The following is a 27,909-nucleotide window of genomic DNA, read 5'->3' as shown; positions in this document are numbered from 1 at the left end:
CAGCACTAGCATACAAGAATGTTGGAATACACAGTCATGGAGAGCTTGAAACCGTACATATGCATCAGATGTGAACGTGTGTTTGCAAGCTTTGACCTATATATGTCACATCGTAGATGGCATACCAGACATGGCAAGTCATATGCTCGTCTGATTTCATTGAATTGGAAGGATCATTATGACTTTACAACAGGGACTTTGGTGAACAGAAATTGTCAAAAACTTACAAAGAAACTTGGAAATGAACGTAAATTGAATGGGATAAAGACTGCAAAATCTGCCTCATCTAAACAGAGTGAAAATAAAGAGAGTACAGCAAAGTACTTGTGTAGATTCTGTGATAAGACGTATCTACATGCTGGTTTTAGAAAAAGACATGAAGAATCTGTTCACGGGGTGGAGAAAACACCTAAACCAAAGCGTGCACCTAGGCAGAGAAAATTTGGTAAATTCAGATGTAAATATTGTCTAAGAGTCCTGAAATGTAAGTCTTATTTGATCATTCATATGAGAAAACATACAGGAATTGATCTTTATGAGTGTCAACTTTGTGAGAAATCATTTGGGCAAAAAGTGCAATTAAGACTTCACATGCTGAATCACACTGGAGAAAAGAAATATGAGTGTCAATTTTGCAGCAAGAAATTCTCTCGTAAAGACTGTTGGATAACGCATGAAATAACCACTCACAAACATTCCAGTGCGCCCGGGAAAAAATCCATGATTTCCAGATACGGTAGTCAACAGAATATATTAAGATGTAATCACTGTGAGAAGACTTTCACTCGTAAAAGTCATCTTGAACTTCACGAAAGAAGTCATCTTGGAGAGAAACCGAATGAATGTAAAACTTGCGGTCGAAGGTTTAATCACAAGAGTAATCTGAAAGAACATGAACGCATTCATCAGGATGTGAAACCTTTCAAGTGTGATCAATGTGATTATACGTGTAGATTCAAAAGCAACCTGACATCTCATGCTAGGAAGCATTCAGGAATTAAACCATACGAATGTTCCGTTTGTGATAAGAAATTTACACGACCAGATAGCCTTACCAACCATTTGCGCACACATTCTGGAGAGAAACCTTACCAATGTCCACATTGTGTTTCAGCATTTGCACAAAACACTCTTTTACGTAGTCATATCAGATCTGCACACGAAAAGAAACTGTACAAGCCTACCAAACCAACGGCTGATAAACCTTACCAATGTGCTATTTGTGAAAGAATTTATGCCACTGTTAAAGAGTTAGATCAGCATAGTATTTCTCATACAGATAAATTTAAATGTTTTGTGTGTGATGTGGGGTTTGTCAATGAACAGAAACTTAAAAATCATCAAAAGAGTAAAACTCACTCTAAGCATGTCAGTGATACTCTAAAGCATAAAGAAGTTGTTTAAATGTAATTTGAAAATGTGCATTTACATGTTATTTGGTCAAGCAGGATCTATGCTTTTGTGTTATAAATGTTTCCAAATTAAAAAAATATGACTTTGCCTCCTTTCAGTAATGTCAATTAAAATGGAGTGATTGCCGAATAGGGTGCAACTCTACAAGTCTTATTACAAGACTGTCCTACCCTAACCCTTACTTCTGTAAATGAGGACTGGACTCAAGTCTAGCAAGTTGCACCCTATTCAGTAATTGTACCATTAAAATTGACATTGTTTGTACTTTCACAACTGAGGTTGCATCCCTTGTTATAAGTTAACATGCAATATTAAAAGTATTTTGCTTTTAGGTAGCATCTTGGTTCAATATCAAATCCACTGTAGCCCCTTCTCCATTCTCTTAAGTATCCCCTGATCTTTGTTTACACTGTAAGTGCTGTGTTAAATCATCAAAATCTATGGTTAAATCCCATGATGCTTTCGTTAGAAATATTAGAATATAATTGTATCAAATATATATTTCAATCATTTGTAATAAACCTTTTGCCAGCAGTATGGCTGCAAGTGGCAATGAAATACAAAGCCAAAATAAAATTCTTGAATGCTACATGTGCTTGGCCAGTAAATTTTGTCTTGTACATGTACAGTTCTCTTAATTTCTATACATGTATACATTTAAAGTTAGGTAAAGCTGACAATGTGTCCCCTTCTTCCAGAGTAAAATATTCTCCAAAAATTATCTATTTTGTAAGCTCATTCAAACAGGGGTCTTTGGGTGCAAAGTTGTCAATATTTCCTTCAGCGATTTGGGTCTTTTGGTGAAAATTCATCCATTATAAATTTGTAAGGTCAACGTTAAACTTTTTCCAAGATCTTTGGTCCTCCTTTGTCTATCCAGAGTCATCTTTCTCCAAGATGTGCCTCTCCAACAGGGCTGTCAACTTTTTGGAATTGCTTGAAGTATGTGAGATATTGTTGAACAAGGGAGTACCGGGACAGAAATATTGTTTGCCGACTAAAATTGTAAATTGTTTACCAATTACCACTGATATTTGTCCCCAGGGCACTGGAGAATCAAATAATTTTATGGAGGGAGGAGGAAAGAACAACAAATTTTCTTGGACTACATTTTGACAATACGTGAGATTTTACTACCTTTAAATACTCAAATGGGTAAAAATGTGTGAGACTCACGCCCATTGCACGAGAGTTGACACAGTCCCTGGTGACCATTCTGATTTGGTTGCAGTCAGATGTACCATACCATATTTGTTAAAGATCTTATAAATTATTGATATGGTATTTTCAACATTTAATTGACTATATATTTAAGTGACAGCTACAAGCTACAATGCTACATGATGTAGGACATTTACATAAAATGGAAAGGAAAGAATGACCAGGCTGCTGAATGAAGCATTATTTAATTATTGTAGACATGCAGGCGGTATCAAAATGATACAGCCTGTTTGGTTAGAAATGTCTACTTCTACCAAATACCATGGGCTCTGCTTGAAATGACCAGATATTTAAATAGAAGTTATAAAGTATAGTGTATCCAACAGTGTGTTTGGAAGAGGCAGGCATTTTAAATACTATAATAAAATCATGTGTAATTTTGATACAGCCTGTATTGCTACAATCAAATAATGCACCATCCTCCCTATTTAACATGGCCTTCATTTAGCTTTCACTTTTTTGAAATAAGAAGGTTAATTAAATGTTGAAAAATATTATATCATTTATAGGCCTACAGCCTGTACAGTAGGCATATTATGTGAGGTGTCAATGTAAAAGTAGGGATGACCAATGAACCATCAACTTGATTAGAACACTCCCATAGACATGCAGGGAGCTCAACTGTGCACTGCTTGCACATACATTTCTAAATTGATCTCATTCTTTTATTTTTCAATATTTTTCTGTAAAATTTGGGGAAGTTACTGCCAATTATATTTTGTAACTATCTTGCAAATTACAGCAACATAACTTATTTTTTTTTTTTTTTTGTAAGTGCGAGTCAAAATTGGTCCATCGCCACAGTGCGCTTAATTGCCAGTGGCTGAGTTTAGCACTGCTCAAGAATGGCACAAAATATTCAAATCAGTAAGATCAGGTGAAAAACGTGGCCTACTGAGCTGTAATTTGGCAGAGTTGCCAGTAATACCTCTATCATACCCTCTGTAAAAAGGTTAAAAAATTGAACAAGTAGATCTCGAGTTACAAATTAAATCACCAGCTTCCCTTTGGAATTTTTATATTCCTTTCAAATCATGTTAAGAAGACACCTTTCTGAACATAAATGTGAAGTTTCGTGCTCATTCGATGTATTGTTCACCTGATCTTAACCCTAAACGTTTTCTTATATTTAGGCCTATAATATCTACAACTTGCTGCTGGCTATACCTTGTTTAGGACTTTCAAAAGAAGTACCTGAATGTGCAACCATAACTGTTTCAAAATAGCCCGCGATAGTCATGCAGGTAACTCCGAGGTCAAGCATTGAATTGGTTTGAACAAAGATACTCATAATGTATTGAGTGCTACTTTGGTTTGAATGAGGAATACACATGAGCATGATGAGGATAATCTCTATTGTTGTGAATGAGTCAATGACCTTCAAAACTTAAGATTTTGTTTACATACACCTACTAATTGGTCATATTAAACCCAATAACATTGAAATTCTTGGTTGTGAAAAAAAAGTTCACCTACTTAGTGCAATTTTGATTTTGTGCCATATCGGCTATCTTGGATGATTTTTGGCAAATGTCCTCTAAATGCATGATTTCAATGCCTTGGTTTGAAAAAATAAGTTATGCCAGTGACTAGTTAAGTGCCATTTCATAAGAAACCCTTTGATACTTTCACAATATGCTTGTTTCATGTTTGCAAATATGTTAAAATAAAAAAATATATAAAGGTAAATATATGCTTATGCCAATTTTGCTCCCAACTGCTATTTTTGGACCTTGTCATTTTATTTCGTTCCAATGACCGGTCAGAATGGGAAACTTTGATAATTCATAATTGAAAAGTTTTTGATCGATTTTGACCATTTAACCACCAAAATACTTCTGTTGATTAGTTCTACTCAGAAAACAATCTTTTGTAGCAATAGGGTCAACATGAAATTTTGATGGTTATCCCTAGTAAAAGAAACAAAATCAGGGCTGCCAACTTTTTGGAATTGCTTGGCGTGAGATATTGTCAAAGCATGTACCGTATATTTTGACAATGTGTGAGCTTTTACTACCTTGACGAAAGAAAGTGCTCAAATACGTTAAAATGTGTGAGATTCATGCCAAGTGCATGAGAGTTGACAGCCCTGCTATTGTTTCAAGGAAATACAAAACATTGAGTGCAATGTAAATGGAAGGCTATGTTTTTTTTCTGTTCATTGGGTTTTTTTTGTTCATTGTTGTTTGGCATATATTTCATATAAAGTATATACATGTATATTTTTGCTATAATTTAGTAATTCAGGTTGATCAAAACAAATTATATATGATTCTGTCTGTGAGATTATTTGCCAATATTTTGTTTTGCCAATTTCTAATAAACAAGAATGAAAAAATTGTAACTGGTAAATGTGTACTTTTCGCCTCATCATATGTGAGTGGATATAATATTGTTACCATATGCTGTACCCCCACCCAATCATGTCTACTGAGGCACAAAGCATTAGCCAGAGGGGTGTCCAGGTGTCATTTGGATGCCGTTTTCAATTTGGACACCCTAAAATTCTGATTTTGAAAAATAAGTAATATTTGACCATTTTGGACACCCTCTGGCTAATGCCTTGCTGAGGCATATGTTACATGAGCATCCTACATAAAGCAGATTATATAAAATCTTCAGGAACATATCTCTCCCAGTCTTGTACAGGGCATAGCTGCAGGACAGGGGTAGAGCTGTTGAATGTTAACTTCTACATCTCTACAAAGAATTAGCCAGTTTTTTTTGTGTCTTATAGTTTGGCGAACTAATTTGGCCCCGCCCCCTTATACATGGACTCGCCCCCTCCCCCAATAAAAATCATAGCAATGCCACTGGTCCCACATCCATGTTCTAGAATTCAAACAACTCTTTATTTTAAACTGGGAAAACAAACCTGTGAGAGAAAATACTATCACTAGGTTTCAGCCACTCGGCCCATCTTGGGTGCCTACATTTACATTCCATCATCCCATATGATATGATCCAATAGATCAAAAAGTTCTGAGCAACATTAAATAAACCTATACACCAATCCGAGAAGCGTTTACTGTATTTGGCCCTCTATTGACGGCAACACAGATGTACCAGAGCGGGAGATTTAATTAAGTAATTCAATACTCATGATTGTGTATTGAAAATCACTGTTGTGTACAATTCCGGGTACAATTCTGTATAGCACACAATAAATAATGGATAGAACCCCCGACCTCGGGACACCGCAGTTTTACATCGGGGACACCGCAGTAATGGCGAAGTCGGATAGGTGTATAGCAGCAAAATGGGATATCTTTTAAAAGGAAGATACAATTATTTATTTCCTGTAACATATTCTATCAATTCTAGGCAATTTAGTAATTTTGTTTACACACATTTAGTCTATCTTAAGTCAAAATTGTCATGATTCTAAACTGGAAGTTTTAGAAGAAAATTTATTTAAACATTTGATGAATTTAGTTGCACATGTACATTGAATGCAGCTATCGGAGAGGTGCATAGACAGTTGTCGCTTAAATAATGGTGATGAAGAGGCCACACATTATCTGGGACCAAGACTTAAGTAAACCTCTTTTGATACGATGCAGTGAGGTCCAGATTTGAAAGGTGCACTTACAACAACATAAACACTCAGATATTATTACACAGATTTCCTTCCATTATTTATACTGAATACAAATCAATAGAATATACTGCAACTTTCAAATCTTGGGTTACATTGATTTAAATGTATAATGTGACGTCAATATTTAGACAATTGCTATAAATGAGGTGTCAAAATGTGTAGAAATAAATTCTGCTTCCATTGTATTTTACAGATTTGTAATACAATAGCCTGTTTTTGAATAATGGCCATTATTTAAAGGGGGTAATTTCTTTTTTTGAGATGTTTACTTACATGACTTAAGTCTTGATCCCAGATAATGTGTGGCCCTTCAATCATCACCATACTTTGAGCGACAACTGTTTCTTTTAGATGTTTATGTACTCGGTGAGTGTTATGGGCCTGGTACATGTATGCACAAATGAATGTACAGAAGATGCACCTGTATTCAAGCCCAGGGAGAGTATTCCAAGGTGGATATCATGCTTGTGTATGGACTTTCAAAATGTACCCTGAACAAGTATTCCATCACCTGGGGCTTCCACATGTGCCCTAAGTTTTAACAACCTAAACAATGTAATTGTGCAGCATGCATCACTTTATCCATACAAAGTACCTTTTTACACATTAATGATCTCCACGGCGACAGGTGCACCACTGGTATTTAAAGCTCTCGCCACACAAAGCAGGGAAAATACAAGATAACTTGGCCATCTGTAATATCAAAAATGTTTTATTATAGTACTCTTTCACTACAATACAAATGGTCTTCATAAACATTTTGTTGTATGGAATAAACTAAGGCATGTCAAAATTTGGCTTTATTAGCTTTTATTCTTACATTACCCTGGTCAACTGGAATAATATGACAGAATTTTGGCACAAAATAGTTTCTATAAAAAGAAGAATTATGTTGGTTTCACTGATATGAATACATGTGCATTTGTACAGACATCATAATGTATCTATTGAAAGGAAATGCCTGAAAGATGTGATACATAGTCTTAGCAGTATGTCACAATATTAGTGTGTACTGAAGTATCCTGTGAATACAGAAGTACGAGGGGGTATCAAAACGTTTTTGAAATCACACAGAAATGAAGGAGCTATATCGATGAAATTTTACCAGTGTAATTACTGGTCCTTTACGTACATTATGGTCCAAAAATGGTCTCATAAGTATGTTTACTTTACATGTGGCGCTAGATGGGTGGTAAGCGCATAACCTTTTCATGATAAGATCACCATTTTCTTCACTGTGGCTGCATCTTCCCTAAGTGCTGGACGTGCACTTCCTGGCTCATCTGTGAGCATGGTGAGGGACATGTGGCTAGTTTGGAAATTCCTTTATCAAATAGCAACAATGCCATATTATGGGCATTCATCACCGTAGACAGCCTTCATTTCATCATTGATTTCAAATGCAGGAACTTAATCACGCTGCGTGCCTCAATTTTCTCCATTTTGCAGGTTATGCGCTTTATACCGTCCATCTAGTGCCACCTGTAAAGAAAGTAAACATACTTATGAGACCATTATTGGACCAAAATGTACATAAGGACCAATGATTACACTGACAAAATTTCATCGATATAGCTTCTTCGCTTCTAGATGATTTCAAAAACTTTTTGATACCCCCTCGTACATGTATCCCAGCATAGATGCAACCTATTGAGCACAATAAATTGAAATCAAGCTTTAATCACTGGTGTGTCCAGGATCTGTTCCTGCGGGGGCTCAGAGGGGCTTTCAGAGTTATGCAGTGGGCTTAATAGCTAAAATCACCAAAACACGGCTGATTTTACATGATTCTTAACAAAGTGCAGGGGCTTCAGCCCCCGGACATGCCACTGTTAATGATGTATTTTCTTAAATTATGACATCTACTTAGTTATGTACATTTGTATGAACAATTTTAAATGTTATTTTGGGTCAAATACATGTGACACGATCAAGGGGAAAGGAATGACTCTGGGCAATGTTCAATTTTGATTTTTGTTCATTATTTATGTCATCCACACTTTAAATATGTTAAAGTAAGGTCCAAATCCCAGATCCAAACCCCATTAAAACTGATTGGTTATTAAGTTATGGGCAATTCTCTAACTTTAAAACAAAGTAAAACATCATAATGTATCACCTGTTTTGATCAAGAACTCAAAATCAATATTAGCAGCATTATACTGAGTCAATCCTCTTGATCTTGTCACATAAAATACATAATCATACCAATATAATTATAACATTGTTATGATACCAAAGTTGTGAAAATTTTGTTAAGAAGTTCAGCAAGTCTATAATAAAAAAACCTTTCATACACAACCAAGATAACAACCATAATAGAATATCAGGGTTAATTGAACAAGGCTAACATCGCTCATTTTTATGTACATAATACTGTGTATTGTCTTTAGACTTTATACATGATTAAAATATATATAAACAGGTAACTCCAATAATATTATTTACAACGATTAAGGAATATCAATATTTCTTATAAACAACATCAATAATATGACAGGATGCATAGCTTTTTATGATTCTGTACATTATGCTTGATGAACCCATAACATACGGTAATCAAAATTATTGAGGCCCTGAAAAAAAGTTAAAGTTTAGCCAAATGTCTTATCCATTTTTTTATTTGGGAAATCAAACATTGTCACCTCCAAAGATCACAATTTTCTGGGAAGAGACCTGGATTTTCCACTTTTTTCAGCCCTGCTCAAAGGGGGTAGTTTAAAAAAAGTTTATGCGAACACCTTTATGATTCATCTCGCAAAAGGTTGAACAATGACACCTCTTGTAAATTGTGAATAACAACTTAGATGTAGCAGGATTTGAAGTGCAGAAGGTTCTGACCTGCTTCACATTTTTTCATGAAGTAAATCAAGGGAAGAGATCATCTGGTACACTACAAGATTCTTATTGCGGCCGCCTGCACAGGTACACCATCGCCAAGGTACCCGACTGGTGCACACAAAGTACCTACATAGTTTCAATACTTCTACTGTATAAGACCCACCAGCAATGGTACTACGACACTGGTACTCCCCTCGTACTGCACAGTACTAGGCAAGTACCTTGGCGATGGTGCAGGTAGCCCAATAAGAATCTTGTAGTGTATGTGATATGGTCTGATCCAACCATGCCAAAGGAGGCAATGTTGAGAAATTTAGTTGTCATATTGTCAACTTGCACTGTGACCAAGCATGCTTTGCTGACATTCTTACAATCTCAATTTCACAATTGCTGTCTTTAGTCTGGTTAGAACATGCAGATCATATCATAAATTTATATTCTATCAAGTATAAGGTGGAACATGCCCCTATAGAAAGATTCGAGCCCGGTATATACCACTTTACATTATTGTTTATCAACAAAGGCGAGGGATTGGTCTGTCGATATGCCCGAACGAACCGCTTCACTGTTCAATGGCTTTCTTGTACTATATGCAATGTGGTGGGAGATTTAAAATACACATGCCCTGAGCAGACTACGATGCGCACACACACTGCAGGGCAATGAACAATGGAAAGTACCATAATGCGTGCGCATACTGCCGGGCAATGACGTCACATGTCAAGTGGTCTATACCAACTTGATGTGGGAAACAAGCAAAAGAAAAGATAAAAACTAATGCAGTATGTAAACCATGGGGTGTACACTAACACTGCACTAGTAAAAATCCAAAACCACAGGGATAGACAAAAGAAAACAAAAATACAACTGACGTTTCAAGCAGATAAACTGCCCTTTACACACAGCATTATCTTGATCCCCAAATCAAGTTGGTATAGTTCGAATCTGTCTGTTTTTATATATTCTAGGTATCCTCTTGTATCATCCTTTGATCCTTGGTGTGTTTTGTTCCTTATTATCTCACACAACCTGTCCAAAGCCATGTTCCATCAAGATTTCTCTAAATGAACTCTAACAACTAAAGTATGTTCTACCATAAGTGGGCAACATTACCTTTGCCCCATTTATGTAACCTCCATGCATTTTGGTATTAGCCCTGTTTTTCCTGGTACTGGACAGGCTATAGACCTTTGAGAAACAGATTAATTGTCACAAACTCATCTAAATGTGAGAATCTACTGATCCTCCTTGCCTTACTGTGTGCAGAATGAGCTAGATTTTAGAATCAAGTCTGAATCTAGCAAACCTAGTTTAGAAGAATCTTTGCAAGAGGCCTGTAGTTCATTTGTTGGTGGTGTTGGTTGCTCTTTTGAAAATAAGAAGGACAGCATAAGATTTGCAGCCAAGTTTACAGAGTTTTTGCTTTCTTTGGTGTCGGAGGCCCACCTGTCACCTTCTGTAGTTTCTCATCTGAGTTGGCTTTCTTGAGCCATGCCATCATTGGGCTTGGTTTACTTGCACTAGGCTGAGGGCGCTTCTTTCCTCGCTTTTCATCAGCTGTTTCTTGGCTATTCTTGGGACTTGCAGTACTCCCTTTGCTTAGCCATGAAGACATCAGGTTGCTGCTAGCAGATTTGGGAAGTTTGCTACAAGATAGAAAATTAAAAACTTAAAATTTTCTCAACAAGGTAAGTAAACGGGTACTTCAATATCAACTGTGCCTCATTATCAAAGTTTGGGGTGTAGACCCACATAATAGAAAACTCTAGTGCAATCAGTGACATCAGAGTGCATTTTATTGGGTGCATTCTCAAATTGCAAGAACTCACTCAAGGCATCTCCACTGTCGTACACAGGTAAGTATCTAAAGAGGGAGATAAAAATGTAGGAACAGCTGTCAAAGCATGTCAACTTTACTGAGTGCTCTAGGCTAAAAGCATGATAGCATGGTGTTGCTTTTGTTTGTTTGATTATCTGAGATGAAATGGAGGCAGCATTTGATTGCTGTAAAAGATCCAGATGTTCGGTTCTGTCATATTTCCAGGACGGCTGGCTAGTTGACAACTTGGCAAAACAACAAAGCCACAGCATCTGGCTGAAGATGCAGAAAGGCTATAAGAACTTGAACCGTGTTTGTATTTACATTTTTTTTTTCAGTATAGAAGTGTAACTAAAATAATTGAATTTTATCATTGCATATAAATATCCAATCCAACACTATCTCATGTGCTATAATCTGATCCATTTATTTTGAAAATTGAGTTTGTTATAGTCATTCTATTATTGGTTGTTACCTCAGCTTTTCATTATTGAAAACCGTGTATCCCTAGCTTATTTGGATGAAAAGTTAAGAAAGTTATAAGCAAAGCCCTCCCAAAAATGCCAATCCGAAATAAGGTCTACTTTTCTGATAAAAACGTTAAAATCACCCCTTTTGTGAAGGAAAAATTCACATAAGATCTGCCAAAAAACATTGAAATTAGCACTTTTGTAAAGGAAAAAATCATAAAAGGTCCACTTTCAGCTCAGTGTACCGTACCCCCACCAAATAAATCCTGCCTACGCGGCTGTTTATAACTGTCTCTTTTCCTGGATCAGATTGTGTCACATATCTTATTTGAAAAAGAGACATGAATTTAAAACAGAAACTGTTACTCACCCTAATTCAATAGGCTTGACACAGTTTTTCTCCTTGTACCTTGAGTTGCCAACTTCAGTAGTGACTGGATGCCAGGCTAAGCTATCTACTGCTTTGATCAGGGACATGGCCTGAATTGGATCAAATGAGAAGAATATACACTTGATAATAGAATCATCAGAGTTACAACATATTTTGTCGTCAGATTTTCAGAAATACTGTACACTTATTGAGAGGTGAGAGCATTCAGGTAAGTAAACAAATGATGTCACCAATGTTTGTTACACCTGTTCCATGTATTGTGACTGAGACCTGAAAAAAAAATCTGTAACCAGGAGAAACTGGGATATGTTTCTACTGTGATGCCTTGTGTTTCTACTGTGACCCCTTACCTGTTTAGGTGGCACTGTTCCATAGTCCAACCAATTCCTAATGACATCTTCCCCATCAAGAACTGCAGGCATTCTGTGATGTAACCAGGAGAAACTGGGATATGTTTCTACTGTGATGCCTTGTGTTTCTACTGTGACCCCTTACCTGTTTAGGTGGCACTGTTCCATAGTCCAACCAATTCCTAATGGCATCTTCCCCATCAAGGACTGCAGGCACTCTGTGATGTAACCAGGAGAAACTGGGATATGTTTCTACTGTGATGCCTTGTGTTTCTACTGTGACCCCTTACCTGTTTAGGTGGCACTGTTCCATAGTCCAACCAATTCCTAATGACATCTTCCCCATCAAGAACTGCAGGCATTCTGTGATGTAACCAGGAGAAACTGGAATGTGATTCTACTGCGATGCCTTGTGTTTCTACTGTGATCCCTTACCTGTTTAGGTGGCACTGTTCCATAGTCCAACCAATTCCTAATGGCATCTTCCCCATCAAGGACTGCAGGCACTCTGTGATGTAACTAGGAGAAACTGGGATATGTTTCTACTGTGATGCCTTGTGTTTCTACTGTGACCCCTTACCTGTTTAGGTGGCACTGTTCCATAGGCAACCAATTCCTAATGGCATCTTCCCCATCAAGTACTGCAGGCATTCTGTGATGTAACCAGGAGAAACTGAGATATGTTTCTACTGTGATGCCTTGTGTTTCTACTGTGACCCCTTACCTGTTTAGGTGGCACTGTTTCATAGTCCAACCAATTCCTAAGCATCTTCCCCATCAAGGACTGCAGGCACTCTGTGATGTAACCAGGAGAAACTGGGATATGTTTCTACTGTGATGCCTTGTGTTTCTACTGTGACCCCTTACCTGTTTAGGTGGCACTGTTCCATAGGCAACCAATTCCTAATGGTATCTTCCCCATCAAGTACTGCAGGCATTCTGTGATGTAACCAGGAGAAACTGAGATATGTCTCTACTGTGATGCCTTGTGTTTCTACTGTGACCCCTTACCTGTTTATGTGGCACTGTTCCATAGTCCAACCAATTCCTAATGGCATCTTCCCCATCAAGTACTGCAGGCATTCTGTGTTGTAACTAGCAGAAACTGGGATATGTTTCTACTGTGATGCATTGTGTTTCTACTGTGACCCTTTACCTGTTTAGGTGGCGCTGTTCCATAGTCCAACCAATTCCTAATGGCATCTTCCCCATCAAGTACTGCAGGCATTCTGTGATGTAACTAGCAGAAACTGGGATATGTTTCTACTGGGATGCCTTGTGTTTCTACTGTGACCCCTTACCTGTTTAGGTGGCGCTGTTCCATAGTCCAACCAATTCCTAATGGCATCTTCCCCATCAAGGACTGCAGGCATTCTGTGATGTAACCAGGAGAAACTGGAATGCGATTCTACTGTGATGCATTGTGTTTCTATTGTGACCCCTTACCTGTTTAGGTGGCACGGTTCCATAGTCCAACCAATTCCTAATGGCATCTTCCCCATCAAGGACTGCAGGCATTATGTGTTGTAACTAGCAGAAACTGGGATATGTTTTTCACTGTGATGTGTTGTGTTTCTACTGTGACCCCTTACCTGTTTATGTGGCACTGTTCCATAGTCCAACCAATTCCTAATGGCATCTTCCCCATCCAGGACTGCAGGCATTCTGTGATGTAACCAGGAGAAACTGGGATGTGATTCTATTGTGATGACAGTGAATGTGTACAGTGGATCACTCCCCTGTTGCAAAGAAAAGTAACATTAACATTTTTACTATTGACATTGATGGATTCAAGAAGAAAACATTAAAATAAAGATAATTCCAAGTTGCTGCTAGCACTTAATCACAGCTGGCAATCATAGCCCTTGCTAGATGTCAGTGTCAAAACTTAGTCCCTGATTCAGAAACTCCAGTGACTACTCCTTCCTAGTGACCATGGTACATGTCCACTGACAGTGCACTGCTGTTAGTTTACTGGCAATGTTGAGCATACCACAGATATGGTGGGTCCTGACTTTATAGTAACAATACAGATTTATTTTGGACACTAACCTAAGCTAGTTGCTACAAACTGTGTGATCATCACAGGCATAATGGCCAAGAGGGTCAAGATTTTAAAGTTAATATCCAGCTCAAAATACCACAAAACAAACACTTTATCAAATTGGGTTTAGACTTGAAGAGGGTTAGGGGTAAAATATACATGGTTAGGATTATTGCTCCCATATCCGGCTTATATTTATTAACTGAAATAGGTACCAAAGCTACACTTACATCAGCAGGTCTCCAAATATCAAATAATCCAGCCATAGTGAGTAACCTATGACCTGTCCATTCTTGACCTTTGACCTCTTCCTCTTCTAACATGTCATCTTGTTCTGGTGGTGTTGTGATATCAGGATCTATGCGCAGCTGTGAATCTGTTACAGGTGTGGTTTGGTTGAGGTAAATGAAATAGGGCTGCTTTATACCATCTTTACCAGTCTTCCACTCATAAAACCTGATATGTAGTCAGAAAAAGAGGTGATAGAAACATCCATTTATTGGTGATAGAAACATCCATTTATTTTTGTACAGTTGTAGAGTTTAATCATTATTATCGGGATATATATTTATGCTAGTTATTAAAAAATATTTAAAAATTCAAAAAAATTATATTCAAATCATATAATGCATATTTGACCTCACTGAACTCCTCCATACTTTGTTTAACCTTGAGTTTTGGTAATGACATAGGTGTATCTTTTCACCCAGGTATTTGGTGGTCACATTACTGAATAGAGCATATCAACCTAATTAGCCAGAGTGTTCATATAGTTTGTTGACACACTTATGTCGCAACAATGCACTGGCGTTATTACCAAACTTGAGGCAAAAAAGTATTGTACACAGCTGAAGTCTAGCTAAAACACTGGATGTAATAACAGTAACCTGTGTTTGCGGTCTACTGAATGTAAACTAAAGAGAATTAGAATCACATTAGGATAAGCATCTAAAGGGCTCATATTGAAATTCCCTTACACAGGAAGGTGTGCGCCATCCTGCAGCTTTCCTGTGCTAGCCTTCTTTTGTTAAAATCCTGGGCAGGGTGTATCACTGATGCATATAATCCATCCGTTTTATGACCGAGCTTTCCTGAGGTGCGTGCTTAGCGAGGGAATCCTGCCTTCTTTCTGTGTGAAAACGTGTTAGGGTATTTCAATATGAGCGTATTTTTGAGAGTAAAATGTGCACGATAAGTCTTATTCTTCTTACCCATCAGCAAGCACCACACATCGTTTTCCCTTCTCAAATGGTCTCTTGAAACTGACTTTCTCTGTCATGCCTTCACTGCGACAGTTGTTCATCTTGTATGATACGGTAGATGGGTTTCCTTTATGCCAAGATGGAACCAGACCCCACTGCATTGGACACAGCTCTCTTTCCCCTACTGATTGAGTCTTTGTATCACTTTCATTATTATTTTGTTGTTTGTCAAAGTGAGATGATGATACAAGAACAGGCCTGGGAAAAAGACAACAAGTTTGATCATGAATATGAGGAATTCTTAATCACAGGTGGCTGTTCATTATCAATTGGACAATGTGAATAATGTGAATCTGGTTTTCAAGATTGGGTTTCCAAAGGTCCCTGGACAGGTGGATACCAAAACAAGCACATGCTTCGTGCTAGCTATCTTTATATTATACATGTACCTCTATGATGAAAGATAACCAAAACACTCACTGGCAGCTTTACGGTAGCGATCAAAACTTCTCTTATTGAGGGTGGTTCAAAAACATGACATTGTTGAATACAGTATACTTACAGATTTTGACAAATTTATATAAATTGTCAACCTTTTGAATTTTGATATAAAGCAATTCTGTTAGAGGTGACTGTCCTTTAATTTGCAGTGCATCAATAAACAAAATGACCATGGGCTAATTGTCACATGTGCATGATACAAATGTATGTACTGTATATCTTTACAAAATTCAAGCATATTCTATGTGTAAATAGTCTAAATACTGCCTTGGGGGGGCTAGATTTCCCTGATTATTTTGCCTCAGTTCATACCCTCAAAATAACTAATCTATTGTTGGACAATAATGCAGTACAGTGTGTCAACATCTCAGATTTTGCACTTTATACAGAACTCCTCTATGTTAAAAAAACCCATCCAAATGAAATATACCCTGTATACATAACAGAATTTGATAAGTGACTCACATGACTTGAGTTGGGCTCAGATTGTAAGATGGCCAATACTTCTTTGGTGTATATTGTGTCCCATCAGACTGCTGCTTTGTGTTATCCTTTTGCTTACTGGTTTGTCCTGTCCCTTTGTTACCATGGTTACCACCCCCTCCTCCTGCCCCACCTCCAGGATTGCGCCAACGTGGTCTCATACGACGTCCCTGACGGTTGGTATAAGCACAAGCACTGCGCACATCTTGTGGATCTAAAGTGCTGTAGAAATGAAGTATCATGATAAAATGGTGATAAACAAAAATACTCAGGGTTGTAGCTACAGTGGGCTGTTTTGGAGCCCACCACTCAGCTGCAATTTTAGCACTGGAGCCCACCACTCAGAGGCCAAAATTGCACCACTTGGTTGAATTAGTCAAACATTTCAATTGGTCCATTTTGGCAACACAAAAAAAAAGCCAAATATGCAACATTTTCACCAAATGCCATCCAGCACTAAAAATATCCTAGCTACAACCCTGAAAATACTATAAACATAATATGAAGGATTCAAATCATCAAGTAGACTCAACATTGAAGTAGTACATTCCCGGGGGGTCACTCTCACCAAAAAGTGCCTCCCACCTGCGTCCAAACACCTCTGAAATGCACCCTTAATGGTGAATTTTCACATAAGGCTAAAAAAAAAATTGTTTGTTTGTCCTACACAGCTTTGAAAGAGGACGTGCGGGTGGGCGGGCAGATTTTTTTTTTTTTGGATTTTTTTTGTGGATTTGGCGTATTCCTGGACCTTGCTAGAGCTAAATGCTATAATCATTCATGGTGACTTAAAAAAACCCAACATTTTGTTTCTTTAATATGCAGTTAAAGTTATAATTTGTGTTCATGTCATAGTCTTTTAATGATTTCAAATCCAATTTATTTTGAAGTCACTAAAAATAATAGACTATGACATGAAGTTATAACTTTGCATATATTGAAGACACAAAATGTTTTTGGAGGGGCTTTTTTAAATTTTCATCCATGAAAGATCTTAGCATTTAGCTCTAGCTAGGTCCAGAGATACTCCAAATCAAAGAAAAAAATAGTCCCAAACAGAAATGTTTGGTAGACTCATAACCGGTGCGATCTTACCTTTCCGATGTTGATTAAGATACTTCTTGCAACGATACCGAGATGCGGAAAAACCAATCGTCATTTTGTCCCACATAAATGAATAAATAACAAAAAACCCCCGATCCCCCGGTGGACTCACCCAAAAGGTGACGTCACACCATATGATCGTCCCTTATCCGACTTGGGATCCCCTACTCGGACCAAACTTGTAGGGGTGGCGGGGTCCGGGATAATCAACATCGGAAAGGTAAGATCGCACCGGTTATGAGTCTACCAAACATTTCTGTTTGGGACTAGACTCAACACACCGGTCGATCTTACCGTTCGATGTTGATTACTTCTTGCATCAACATCTGAAAGATCGATCTAGCAAGTAACCGACGGATGGAGGTACAAGATTGGTCAGCATCTGATCAGGGATCGGGAGCGGGTAACGATGGTTTTCGCGAGGTCAGAAAATATTTTCCCCAGCGGTCGGGAAACAAAAAAGACCACGCGATCACAGACATAAACCTCCTTACTTAATAAGTTTGGTGGTTAAGAATAGCGACACTGGTTCTTACCATGCTGAGTATTCTGTATAGTCTGAAAACCTGGTACCCGTACACCACCGTATTATGATCGCCAACAATGTCCCGGTAAACCTCCGCCCGTCTCTGATTACTAACGTAAGCGGAAGTATCGTAGAGAAGGGCGAAGGTGGCTTCGGGACACCGCCTACTAGATCTCCTCAAGGGACAACCGAGCGGTATACCCAAGATGATGAGATAGCTCGTGTCGAGTGGGTGCGGGGCGCGAAACCTTCGCGATCCCCGGACCCCACCAACACCTGGACCAGCCATTGCGACAGCGGCTGGACCGAAAACTCTGTAAGGGTGATGAATGCGGTCGTGAGTCCCTCGCAAGGCTTGTGTTCGGAAGAACTAGTGCTGCAGCGCCTTATCGGACACCCCAGCCTATCTTTGGCTTCAGCCGTACTTTGCCCAACCCTGTGGATTGGACTGGGGCGAATGTCGGTATGCACCGCGCCCGTTCGTAGTCACGAGAACAGAGCGCCCGAAACAGTGTCGCTCCAGTGTTTGTGAACACGGAAGCTAACCTCGAGACCGTGTGCAACTCAGCACCGCCGTCCGAAGCCAACGCCAAACCGGAAAGCCATCTTGAGAGTTACGTATTTAAGCGTCGCTTTTGGCGGAAGGTCAAAGGGTGACCCTTAAAGTAATCTAAGACTGTGTTGGGATCCCTGAGGATCACTTTCCTTTTTGGTAGACACTCGTTGAACATACCGTCGAGGCGTAGACTAATAAGGTAACCATCGGCTATGATAGTCGACCCGTCTCGAAACAACCTCGGTGAATGGAGAGGACAGCTGACTTATAGCTGGCCCCAGTGGCCCGCTGAAGTCTTGCTTGGAACTTTTCTGTCAGAAACTCCGGAACTAGCAGCACAGAGGCTCTAGCGGAGAGCTATTTGTCTCATTGCACCAAGCGTAGTATGGAGCCAGACTCTGGCTATACGTGCGGAGGGTAGACTTCCGTCTAGCCCGGCGATGAGAAAAACAGCTTCTGATGAAAAGTATCCCTCCGCTGCGTGTTCCCTGGTAAGGGCCATGCAGCTAACTGCAGGTGCTCTAGTGATAGACTGGGTACCTCCGCTCCGGGCATCCGGAGTAGATCTGGTACCTCGGGGAGTGCCAGCGGCCTTGCCGCTAGCAGAATGACAATTCAGTCTTCCCACCCGATCTTGGCCACCACCCTAATGAGTAGTGAGATCGGAGGGACTGCATAAGCTGTCATCCCTCCCCAGTCTATGGACAGAGCGTCCACGGTGAATGCTTGGGGTCCGCGACCCTTGAGCAGTACACGGCAGTGGATGATTGCGATGAGATGCGAACAGATCTTTCGAGGGTGGTACATCCCCTTGAAGATCGTCTGAGCGACCTGCGAGCAAGGGACCATTCTGCTGGTCCCGACACCCTTCCTCGTGACAGATTGTGCGCGAGGATGCTGGTGGCACGCCAGCGATGTGTATCGCTCTCATCGTAATCTGCCTGAACTTGCACCACCCTATCAGGTGTCGTGCATGCAGGCTCAATCGTGGTGGCCCGGAGTCCCCTTGTCTGTTGGGGTAGGCTACCACGGTTGTGTTATCTGTCAGGACAACGGTATGTGATTCCACGATCACCTCCTCGTAAGCGAGGGAGGTTGATGTGAAACTCTGTCTCTATGGCCCCATAGGCCCGAGGCGGAGTCTCCGTGGATGTGGACCCCCAGCCCCGTTTTGGCGCTATGGTGCGTCACTACGTGACATACCGGGGTGCAGGAAACCTGACACCCTGGGTCAAATTGGGCTGATGGGTCCACCACCAGAGTTCTCTCGCGCGATCTCCGACAACGGAACCGCGAGGGATATTGGTGACGACTGGGCCTGCAAGCAGGCTAGAAGGTGTAGTTGGGTAAGCCTAACGTAGAAAGCGGCAGTACAGTACGAGGTCTACCATACTGGCCATTAGGCCTACCACCTTCATCCATGCCACAGCGGGTTTTGCCGAGACTCGGCCAAGAGTCAGGCACACCGCACCATGTTCGTCCACCCGCTCGGGTGAGAGCACCGCGAACCCCTCCGTGAGGGTGATCTGGGCCCCTACAAATAGTGGTGTCTGCGTCGGGACCACGCTGGACTTTTTGAGCTGATCAAAAAATCCAGGGTCCCGCACCCTACGGACTATCAACCCCATGAGACCCGTAGTCTTCAGTGGAGTGCGTCCGTATATGAGCCAAACGTCCAGGTAGCAACTGATGTTGACACCCCTGTGCTTCAGGTACGCTGCCACCGCTCTGACCAAGAGTGTTAAACACCCTGGGAGAGATGGACAGGCGGATGGCGGTATCAAAACTGGTAATTTTGATCCTGTACCTAGAAGCGCAGATGCCTCCGATCTTGAGAGGCGATTGGCATATGCAGATAGGCGTCCGAGAGATCTAGCGATGCTGTTCCCATGCCCCTGATGGGGCAGGCTAGCACCGAGGCGAGAGTCCCCATTCTGAACCTCTTGGGCCTGAAGAACGTGTTCAACAGCCTGCGGTTCCGGATGGGGCTCCCGTCGCCGGTCTTCCTTGGAGCCAATGGCTCCAAGATCACCCGTAGAAGGGGGTGGACCGGGACAATCGCCCGCTTGTGAGAAGCTGTGTGATCCCTGTCAGTAGTGCCCGGCGCTGGGGGCCGTCTGGCGGCACTACTGTGGACCTCTGAAATGTGCAGGCAATGTGGGGAGACTGGGTTGCCAGTCTGTAACCCCCTCACCACTGACCATACCCAGGCGCTCAAAGAGATGGTTTCCCACCTCTGGGTGAAAGCCATAAGCGGTCGTCCACTGGGAGATCCCCCTGTGGAAAAACCGCTGAGCCCCCCAGGAATGCTCTGCCTAGCTTCCCTTGGAAGAGCGCTTGCTCTTCTTCGGGGCTTGCCAGCTGTTCCTGTGCTACCCTTGCGCCTCCCAGAAATGGGTGCTGCAGAGGTAGTGGGCTCGGGTACTGTTGGTGGTGCACGGCCTGCTGAAGTCGGAGCTCCTACCCATGGTAAGGGCAGTTTCCGACCTCTTCAGAGTGCTCCCGTTGGTAGCTTCTTTGCACGGTCCTCCACCGTGGCGCAGAAGCATCCAAAGAGAAAAGGACCCTGCCTTTCCATCGCGTTGAGCGATTGGAGTGGCAGGCCCCTCCCAGCGCTGAGTGGACACCCTATGGGCTAGGCCCATGGAGCTCTCGTTGAGGCTAGCTGTTAGCACCGCTAATAGGCTCACCTCGCGGAAGAGCTCAGATGTTGTCTGGCGTGATACGCTTGGCGACATCTGGGTCCCTCTCGGATCCCCTCAGGTAGGTCCCGTGGTCCTCCGCGTTACACGCAGAGGAAGCGCGTGCAAGCAGCGGCGTCATAGCTCTACTGAGCTCGACAGCCCCACGATATCTACCCGTGAGGTTTGCCGGGAATGAGAGTGCAGGCGTCCCCTGTGAGGAAGCAGCAGCTGAGCATCCTACTGAAAGGATCCCTGGTCCTCCTCCATGGACTCCCCCTTAGGGGGTGTCCGGAGGAAGATCAGTGCTGTTGCTCCCCTCGCGGGGCAGCGGGGGAAGGAGATTGTAGTGATGTCACTACCGGACTCAGCTTCCGACTCCTTTCCCTCGCCCACAGTATCCGTATCATCTCCGATGATGACGGTAACTGAGGACGGGCATCTGAAAGCGGGTAAGAAGGCATAACCACTGTGTGGCTCGCCGACTACCTGCCAGCAGAAGAGGGAGTACTCCTGCAAGACCCTGAGGTATCCGCCATGGCACCACTGGGTCCGCATGCTCTCGCAGCCGTCGTCCTAGCGCTAGCAGCACGGGGCCTACCCTGATCAAGATCTGGGTTAGCCCCATGCCGGCTGGCCTGGTCAACAGCTGATGTTGGTACTGCGTGGCCATCGCTAGGCGACACTTGCCACGGTGCTGGGCCGTGGAAGAAACACCCTGCGGCGGGTACCACGGGCATACCCAGCCGGCAGCTGACCCTGAAAGGATCCGCCACCAGGGTAACCCCATGGTACTGCAGTACCAGCACCGCCTCCCCTTGTTGCCACAGAGACTGTGGCGACTAAAGCGGTGCTGCGGTACCGGTGCGGTATCAGCGTGGGTACCCGCGAGGGGTCCCAACGGTGGACCGCTGTACCCTCGCCACACTGCGTTCCCTGTTCGGGGCCTCCAGCTGTGTGCTGGCGTGGTACCGGCGCGGTACTAGCAGGGGTAGCAGTGGGGGTTCACGGTGGTGTACCGGTGTGTGCGTGGGTGCAGGGTAGGTGCCCGTGAGGGCTCCGGCTGTGTACCACTGTACCCATGCCTCACTGCGTTCCCCGCAAGGGGATCAAGCCGTGTGTATAGGTACCCCGCTATACCGCCTGTCCCTTGGCTAGAGGGAGCTTGCCTAGTACCACGGGTAGCTGGCGTGCATACCCCGATCAATCACCTCGCCACCTGAATAGGCAGCGTCAATCAATGGAGCTATGCCCTGTTGATTTGACAGTGATCGATCAAGAGAGGGTAATTGACCCATTGACGGTAATGGATCACCCACGCTCCGCTGGCTCTCGAGGACATAAGTGGGTTGTTGATCAGCTAGGCTGTTCAAGCTACTTACTGTACCCTCTAGAGCTTCGCCCAAGGTCGCTGTGTGTGGCGGACCACTCACGGCAGCTATGGGCGGGTGCATAGCGGCTACCACTGAAGTCAAGCCGTGGCTCGTCTTTGTAGCTGCCACCGAATGCACCTGGGTCGCTGTCCCGTGGCGACTGCAGCCCAACCCCTGAATAATCGCCAGCCAGTCCCTGTGGACAGCCAGCAGCTATTCTAGGGCCCAGGGTATCACTCGGCGGTCCCGCCATGGAACGCTGCCGTGTGACAACCCCAGTTGGTTCTGCTAAGACTACACCCACAGCGTTAGCCGCGGTATCGTCTCTGCTTAACCCATGCATGCTAGTGTTCAACCCAGGCAAGCCCGTGCTACCCTTGCATGCTGCCCGTCGCTGGCTACTACTGTGGCTGTTTGAGCCCGTAGATATGCCTGCAACAGGCGGGTGTCCTCCTGCTAAAAACCTGTGAGGATTTTCGCTAGAGGACTGGTATCCTCCTGCTACAAAACCCGCTAGGGTTTTCGCTGGTGGTTACCGCTCTGCTGCCTGCTACTTTGCTCCGACGTATAGTCAGTGCTTTCGCTGGCTGCTGAGCCTTTGGACGCGCTAGCAGTCCCCGAAGGAACCGCCTGCTTGTCCGGGGACCGGAGCCCCCTTAAGCAGACCTGCCATGACCCATAGGGGCTGTCACAGCAGAATCTACCGTATCGACTGGTATCCTCCTGCTGCAAAACCCGCTAGGGTTTTCGCTGGTGGTTACCGCTCTGCTGCCTGCTACTTTGCTCCGGCGTATAGTCAGTGCTTTCGCTGGCTGCTGAGCCTTTGGACGCCAGCTTAGCAGTCCCGAAGGAACCGCCTGCTTGTCCGGGGACCGGAGCCCCTTAAGCAGACCTGCCATGACCCATAGGGGCTGTCACAGCAGAATCCACCGTGTCGACCTTACCAGTGCCCTTGGTAGATTTCTTCTTCGTCTTATGGCGATGGCGGAGCCTATCCCAATCGTCAAGCTGGAACTCGGAGAGTCCTAAGCAAAAGAAAGACATCTAGAAGATCGTGAGCACTCCTGTGGGTGAAACAGAGCGGGTGTGGGTCCCGCTCCGTCACCAGGGAAGGGCAAGCCCGACAGGGCCGAGGCGAAGCGAGGAGAAAAGGGAGGGGGCACTACCCCCCCCAACACGCGACTCAAGCCCAGTAAGCAAACCTGAGCACGGAGGCTGGTCGCTAACGTTAGTGGTAAAGTAAGGACTGGCTAACTTTATTACTAAAATGTCAGACGGTCCCTACCAATCCCCACCGTATGAATATCTGATTAACTCGTCTTTATTGGACGGTAATGAAGACATAACGATAGAGTAATCACCCTAACATAGCAACAATAACCTACCGTACATGAAATACAATGTGTATGTACAAACATCTATTGTAACTTACAGGCTGCAATGGTTGTTTTACGTGGAAACAAAATGAATGGCGTCAACGAGCGGCCATTTTGAATTGCTCGTGTGTCCCGTATACAAACGGAGGCACGATATGTAGCTAAGTTTTGGATCGTTTTTTGTCACTTTTTCGCCAGAAAATGCCGTCAAAACTATCCTCAGCCGAACAATACCGGTTTGGTTTTACCTAAGGTGTGAAACTACAACCGTATATCTCGCCTTGGTCGAGAAATTGATACACAGTGCTATGAACAATCGATAGGCACGTCTGTGTCAGTCGGAGACCAAGGAGGATAAGGGACGATCATATGGTGTGACGTCACCTTTTGGGTGAGTCCACCGGGGGATCGGGGGTTTTTTGTTATTTATTCATTTATGCGGGACAAAATGACTATTGGTTTTTCCGCATCTCGGGATCGATGCAAGAAGTATCTTAATCAACATCGGAACGGTAAGATCGACCGGTGTACTGAGTCTTGAATTTTACTTATTTAAAAAAAAAAAAAAATGAAAAAAAAATATTGGTCAGGCCTTAATCAGAGGAGGGCGGTGGAGGACAAACAAACAACTTTTTTTTTTTGCCTAACCAAACTGCACCCCTTAATGGCGAAACACATGCAAAATCCTACCCTAAATGGCATCAACTGAGAAATATCTAGGCTATATTTATACCCTAAGTGTCACAGCATCAGCGGAGCTGGACGTTCATGTGCAGCCAAGTCTGGACAATTATCCTATCATTTCCACTTGAGCCATATCAAGTCCTCTTGAAAGTTTGTGCTATTGATTTGGGTCATGGTATTGGAATGATGTAGGAGTTGTTGTGTTGTTATAGCAACAATCCCAGATTCCTGGCCATTCAGATGGCACTTTAGTGGGGTGCAGCCAATCAGGTCTCTGCTTTAATTCCATTTCCTTTGTTGTGTTCATACCTTTCTTAGTAAGCCACTTGCATTTGCTCCTCCGATCATGCTGGACCAAAAAATTTATATTATGTCTTAATTGCTATGAAAGTGCTATGAAATCTATCATTATTTATCTCAATTATATTTATGTATATATGAATATAAAATTGTTGAAATGAATATAAATTGTTGAATGGTCATAAATAGCTTAATAAATGGTCATCATGATCATGAGGGCAATGCGGAGTCTAATCAATGCTTTGGTGTTGTGTTTTCCTGATGTCTTGAGACAATAATATTACCAACCCTAAACGTCTAAGGATTTGGCTGAAAAAGGACCCCTAAATGGCGATGCCTTCTGAAAAAGTACCCCTTTATCAAAAAGACGTCGACGACGCTGTGTGGTGAAAAACATACCCTTTTAGACGTTTTTCTTTGACGCGGGTGCATAGCAAGTCAAGTAGTGAATGATATATATTTCCATAATCTGATGTTTTGTTAGTCATGTTTATAATTATATTGATGGTGACAGCTATTGGTAGATTAAAAACAAAAGGAACCAAGGTATAGGTTCCCTGTACTAAAGCACTGGGACTGCACTGCACATGGCAGTGAGCATGGTGAGTGCAGTGACACTCAGTTCCAATAATTGAAACTCCCGGCTCCGACCGGGAGTTCCAACAGGTGCTGTGTTTGTGTTTGTATGTGTTTAAGGGGTACTACACCCCTGCCCAATTTTGTGTCTATTTTTGCATTTTTCTCAAAAATTATAGCGCATTGGGGACAAGATATGTATATATTGTAGGGGCAAGGACTACAACTACTGCACTGGAAATTTTATTTCAGCACAGACAACAGTTGTGGAGTTACAATCAAAAATGAGGGAAAACCAATATTTGATCAATAATTACTTGCTTTTGAGTTGCTGAATTTTCAGTGCAGTAGTTGTAGTCCTTGCCCCTATAATACATATCTTACCTGTCACCAATGTGATATAATTTTTGTGAAAAATGCAAAAATAGGCACAAAATTGGCAGGGGTTGTAGTACCCCCTTAATGTGCATTCACATACACACTTAGCCGTTAGTTAGAAGAAATCGTTGCTCCAAAAATGATTGCAAATTACACATAAATACTTATTCATTTTTCACCACAAAATATGATATGAAAACACAGGCCACAGGTGAGCAATGTATGAATACATGGAGCCCGGGACATGGAGAGGTCAAACAGGTTGTAAATTATTGTCAATATTAATATTTTGCGACATTTATAATGAAAATAATTAACACTGAACACCCTATGGCACCTTCTACCACTTGAGAACAAGTCCTCAAACGTTCAAATTTGTAGTTACCGGGAAGGGGGGGGTACTCAGTACAAATGACCATACGGGGACATGCCGCAAACATGGGTAGCATTTTCGGCCTTCTGGTATATCAATGACCCCTTTTTCAAAGCCTATTTTGGTATATTAATGGGTCCTTTTTTTCAAAATTGTCTCAATTTTTTTGTAAAACAGCCCAATTTTTCCTTAATATAGCCAAAATTTTCTCAAAATTTTGGGAAAATTTGTAAAAACTATAAAGAGTAAGACAATTTTGGTTAAATTCGGCCAAAAATTTTGATTTTTGGTACCGGTATATCAATGGGTCCAAATTTCTTGACAAATTGGTAGTACAAGGAACTTATACGATGTCCTCATTCACAAACTGATACTATCTGTCCATCGGATAAGACTGTTACTGCACGGCAACTGGTTGAAGGAATATTACACAGTCAAGAATAGGCTCCATCATTTTTTTGTTCTGATCCCTCCCAGTCTCCCAAAACATCAAAAGCGTTGTACATTTACTTACTTAAGACTGTCCTTTTTCATATAACGCAGACAAAGTAGGGCCAAGCTAAATAGAAATGGTCAAATTTTGGCAAAATATCTCTCTGTGTAATCCTATGTTAGTCCCATATCACATCGTTATCGGCAATCAGGTTTTTTTTTTCTGAAGTTTGGTTGGTACCCACCAGCGTCATGCATGTGACGTGACACAGCTAAAATAATCGACCGGGAATCGGGGATCGTTAAAACGTCAACAACTTTCAAAACAAAGAAAGCAGTAAACTTTGGCGAGCGGTCCGAATTTTGAGCCATACAAGTTTACGTGGTGAACTAACAAATTGGTATATTTATGGGTCCACTTCCAAAATCTCAGCGGCACATCCCTACCAAAACCAAACTTGAGTACCCCAGGGGTAGCTACTACAACTGAGTGACACTTGCTGTTTAAAAAGTAAGCTTAAAAATCAATCATGTCAACAAAATGATCATGAAATTGAAAATGATGTCATTTATACGTACCAGGCTGTCCTGCCACACATTTTCGTAGCTTGGTTTCTGTACTGTTACCTCACTAAGACTGTCTGCTTATGTCTGATGAGAGTATTGTGAGCTACAGCAGTTTTATAAACAGCGCTTCAATAATCATGCTTGTCTGTGCATGCTTGGTTGTGATTCATTTTTCAGACCGAAGTGTTTCAGGCTAAAAATAGCACTGTGTGTAACGTGTGTGTCTACCGTCTTCCGGGTGTGTGTGCTAATATACTACAAATTGGGTGTTTATAATGTTGCAATAACCCGCCTTGGTACTGGTGATTACACCCAATGTGCACTTTTGAACACATGTTGGGTGTTTGTTTACATACATATCGTGTCAAAGTTCATACAGCATCGTACATGATGTTTATTTACAGTGTATGGAACGACGAAAAGACGCTGTTACTCGCCAAAATAAATATAGATAAACCAACAAAATCTTTCAAGTTCCTTTTGGTAGCTGCACTGATTTCTAAACGATTTAATTTGGTCCAGAAATAGCAACTTTTTGACACATGTCTGGTATGAAAGTTTAAGCCAATGAGAGATCATTTCATATAAGTTCAGGGTGGACCTCCAATTATTCATGACGCGAGTTCTAATTGGACGATATCGCACTA

The 27,909-nt window shown here is 42.1% G+C and overlaps 2 protein-coding genes across 2 annotated transcripts; one reads left to right on the top strand and one right to left on the bottom strand.

Annotated features, from left to right (window-relative positions):
* The first annotated feature begins 7 nt into the window (after positions 1-7).
* LOC140137933 (uncharacterized) lies at positions 8-3,186 on the top strand. Its single transcript, XM_072159737.1, has one exon. It carries the CDS (start codon positions 19-21, stop codon positions 1,402-1,404), a length of 1,386 nt encoding a protein of 461 aa, XP_072015838.1. The 5' UTR covers positions 8-18; the 3' UTR covers positions 1,405-3,186.
* Positions 3,187-8,055: 4,869 nt separating this feature from the next.
* On the bottom strand, positions 8,056-27,488 carry LOC140137932 (abasic site processing protein HMCES-like). Its single transcript, XM_072159736.1, has 7 exons — positions 27,275-27,488; positions 16,319-16,558; positions 15,362-15,610; positions 14,381-14,606; positions 13,699-13,845; positions 11,736-11,845; positions 8,056-10,722 (listed from the first exon to the last, which is right to left on the bottom strand). Exons 1-7 carry the CDS (start codon positions 27,292-27,294, stop codon positions 10,485-10,487), a joined length of 1,230 nt encoding a protein of 409 aa, XP_072015837.1. The 5' UTR covers positions 27,295-27,488; the 3' UTR covers positions 8,056-10,484.
* Between the last annotated feature and the right edge of the window lie 421 nt (positions 27,489-27,909).

Source organism: Amphiura filiformis, chromosome 17 (genome assembly GCF_039555335.1).
Source record: "Amphiura filiformis chromosome 17, Afil_fr2py, whole genome shotgun sequence".
Lineage (NCBI taxonomy): Eukaryota > Metazoa > Echinodermata > Ophiuroidea > Amphilepidida > Amphiuridae > Amphiura > Amphiura filiformis.
This window is presented reverse-complemented; position numbering and strand designations above follow the sequence as displayed.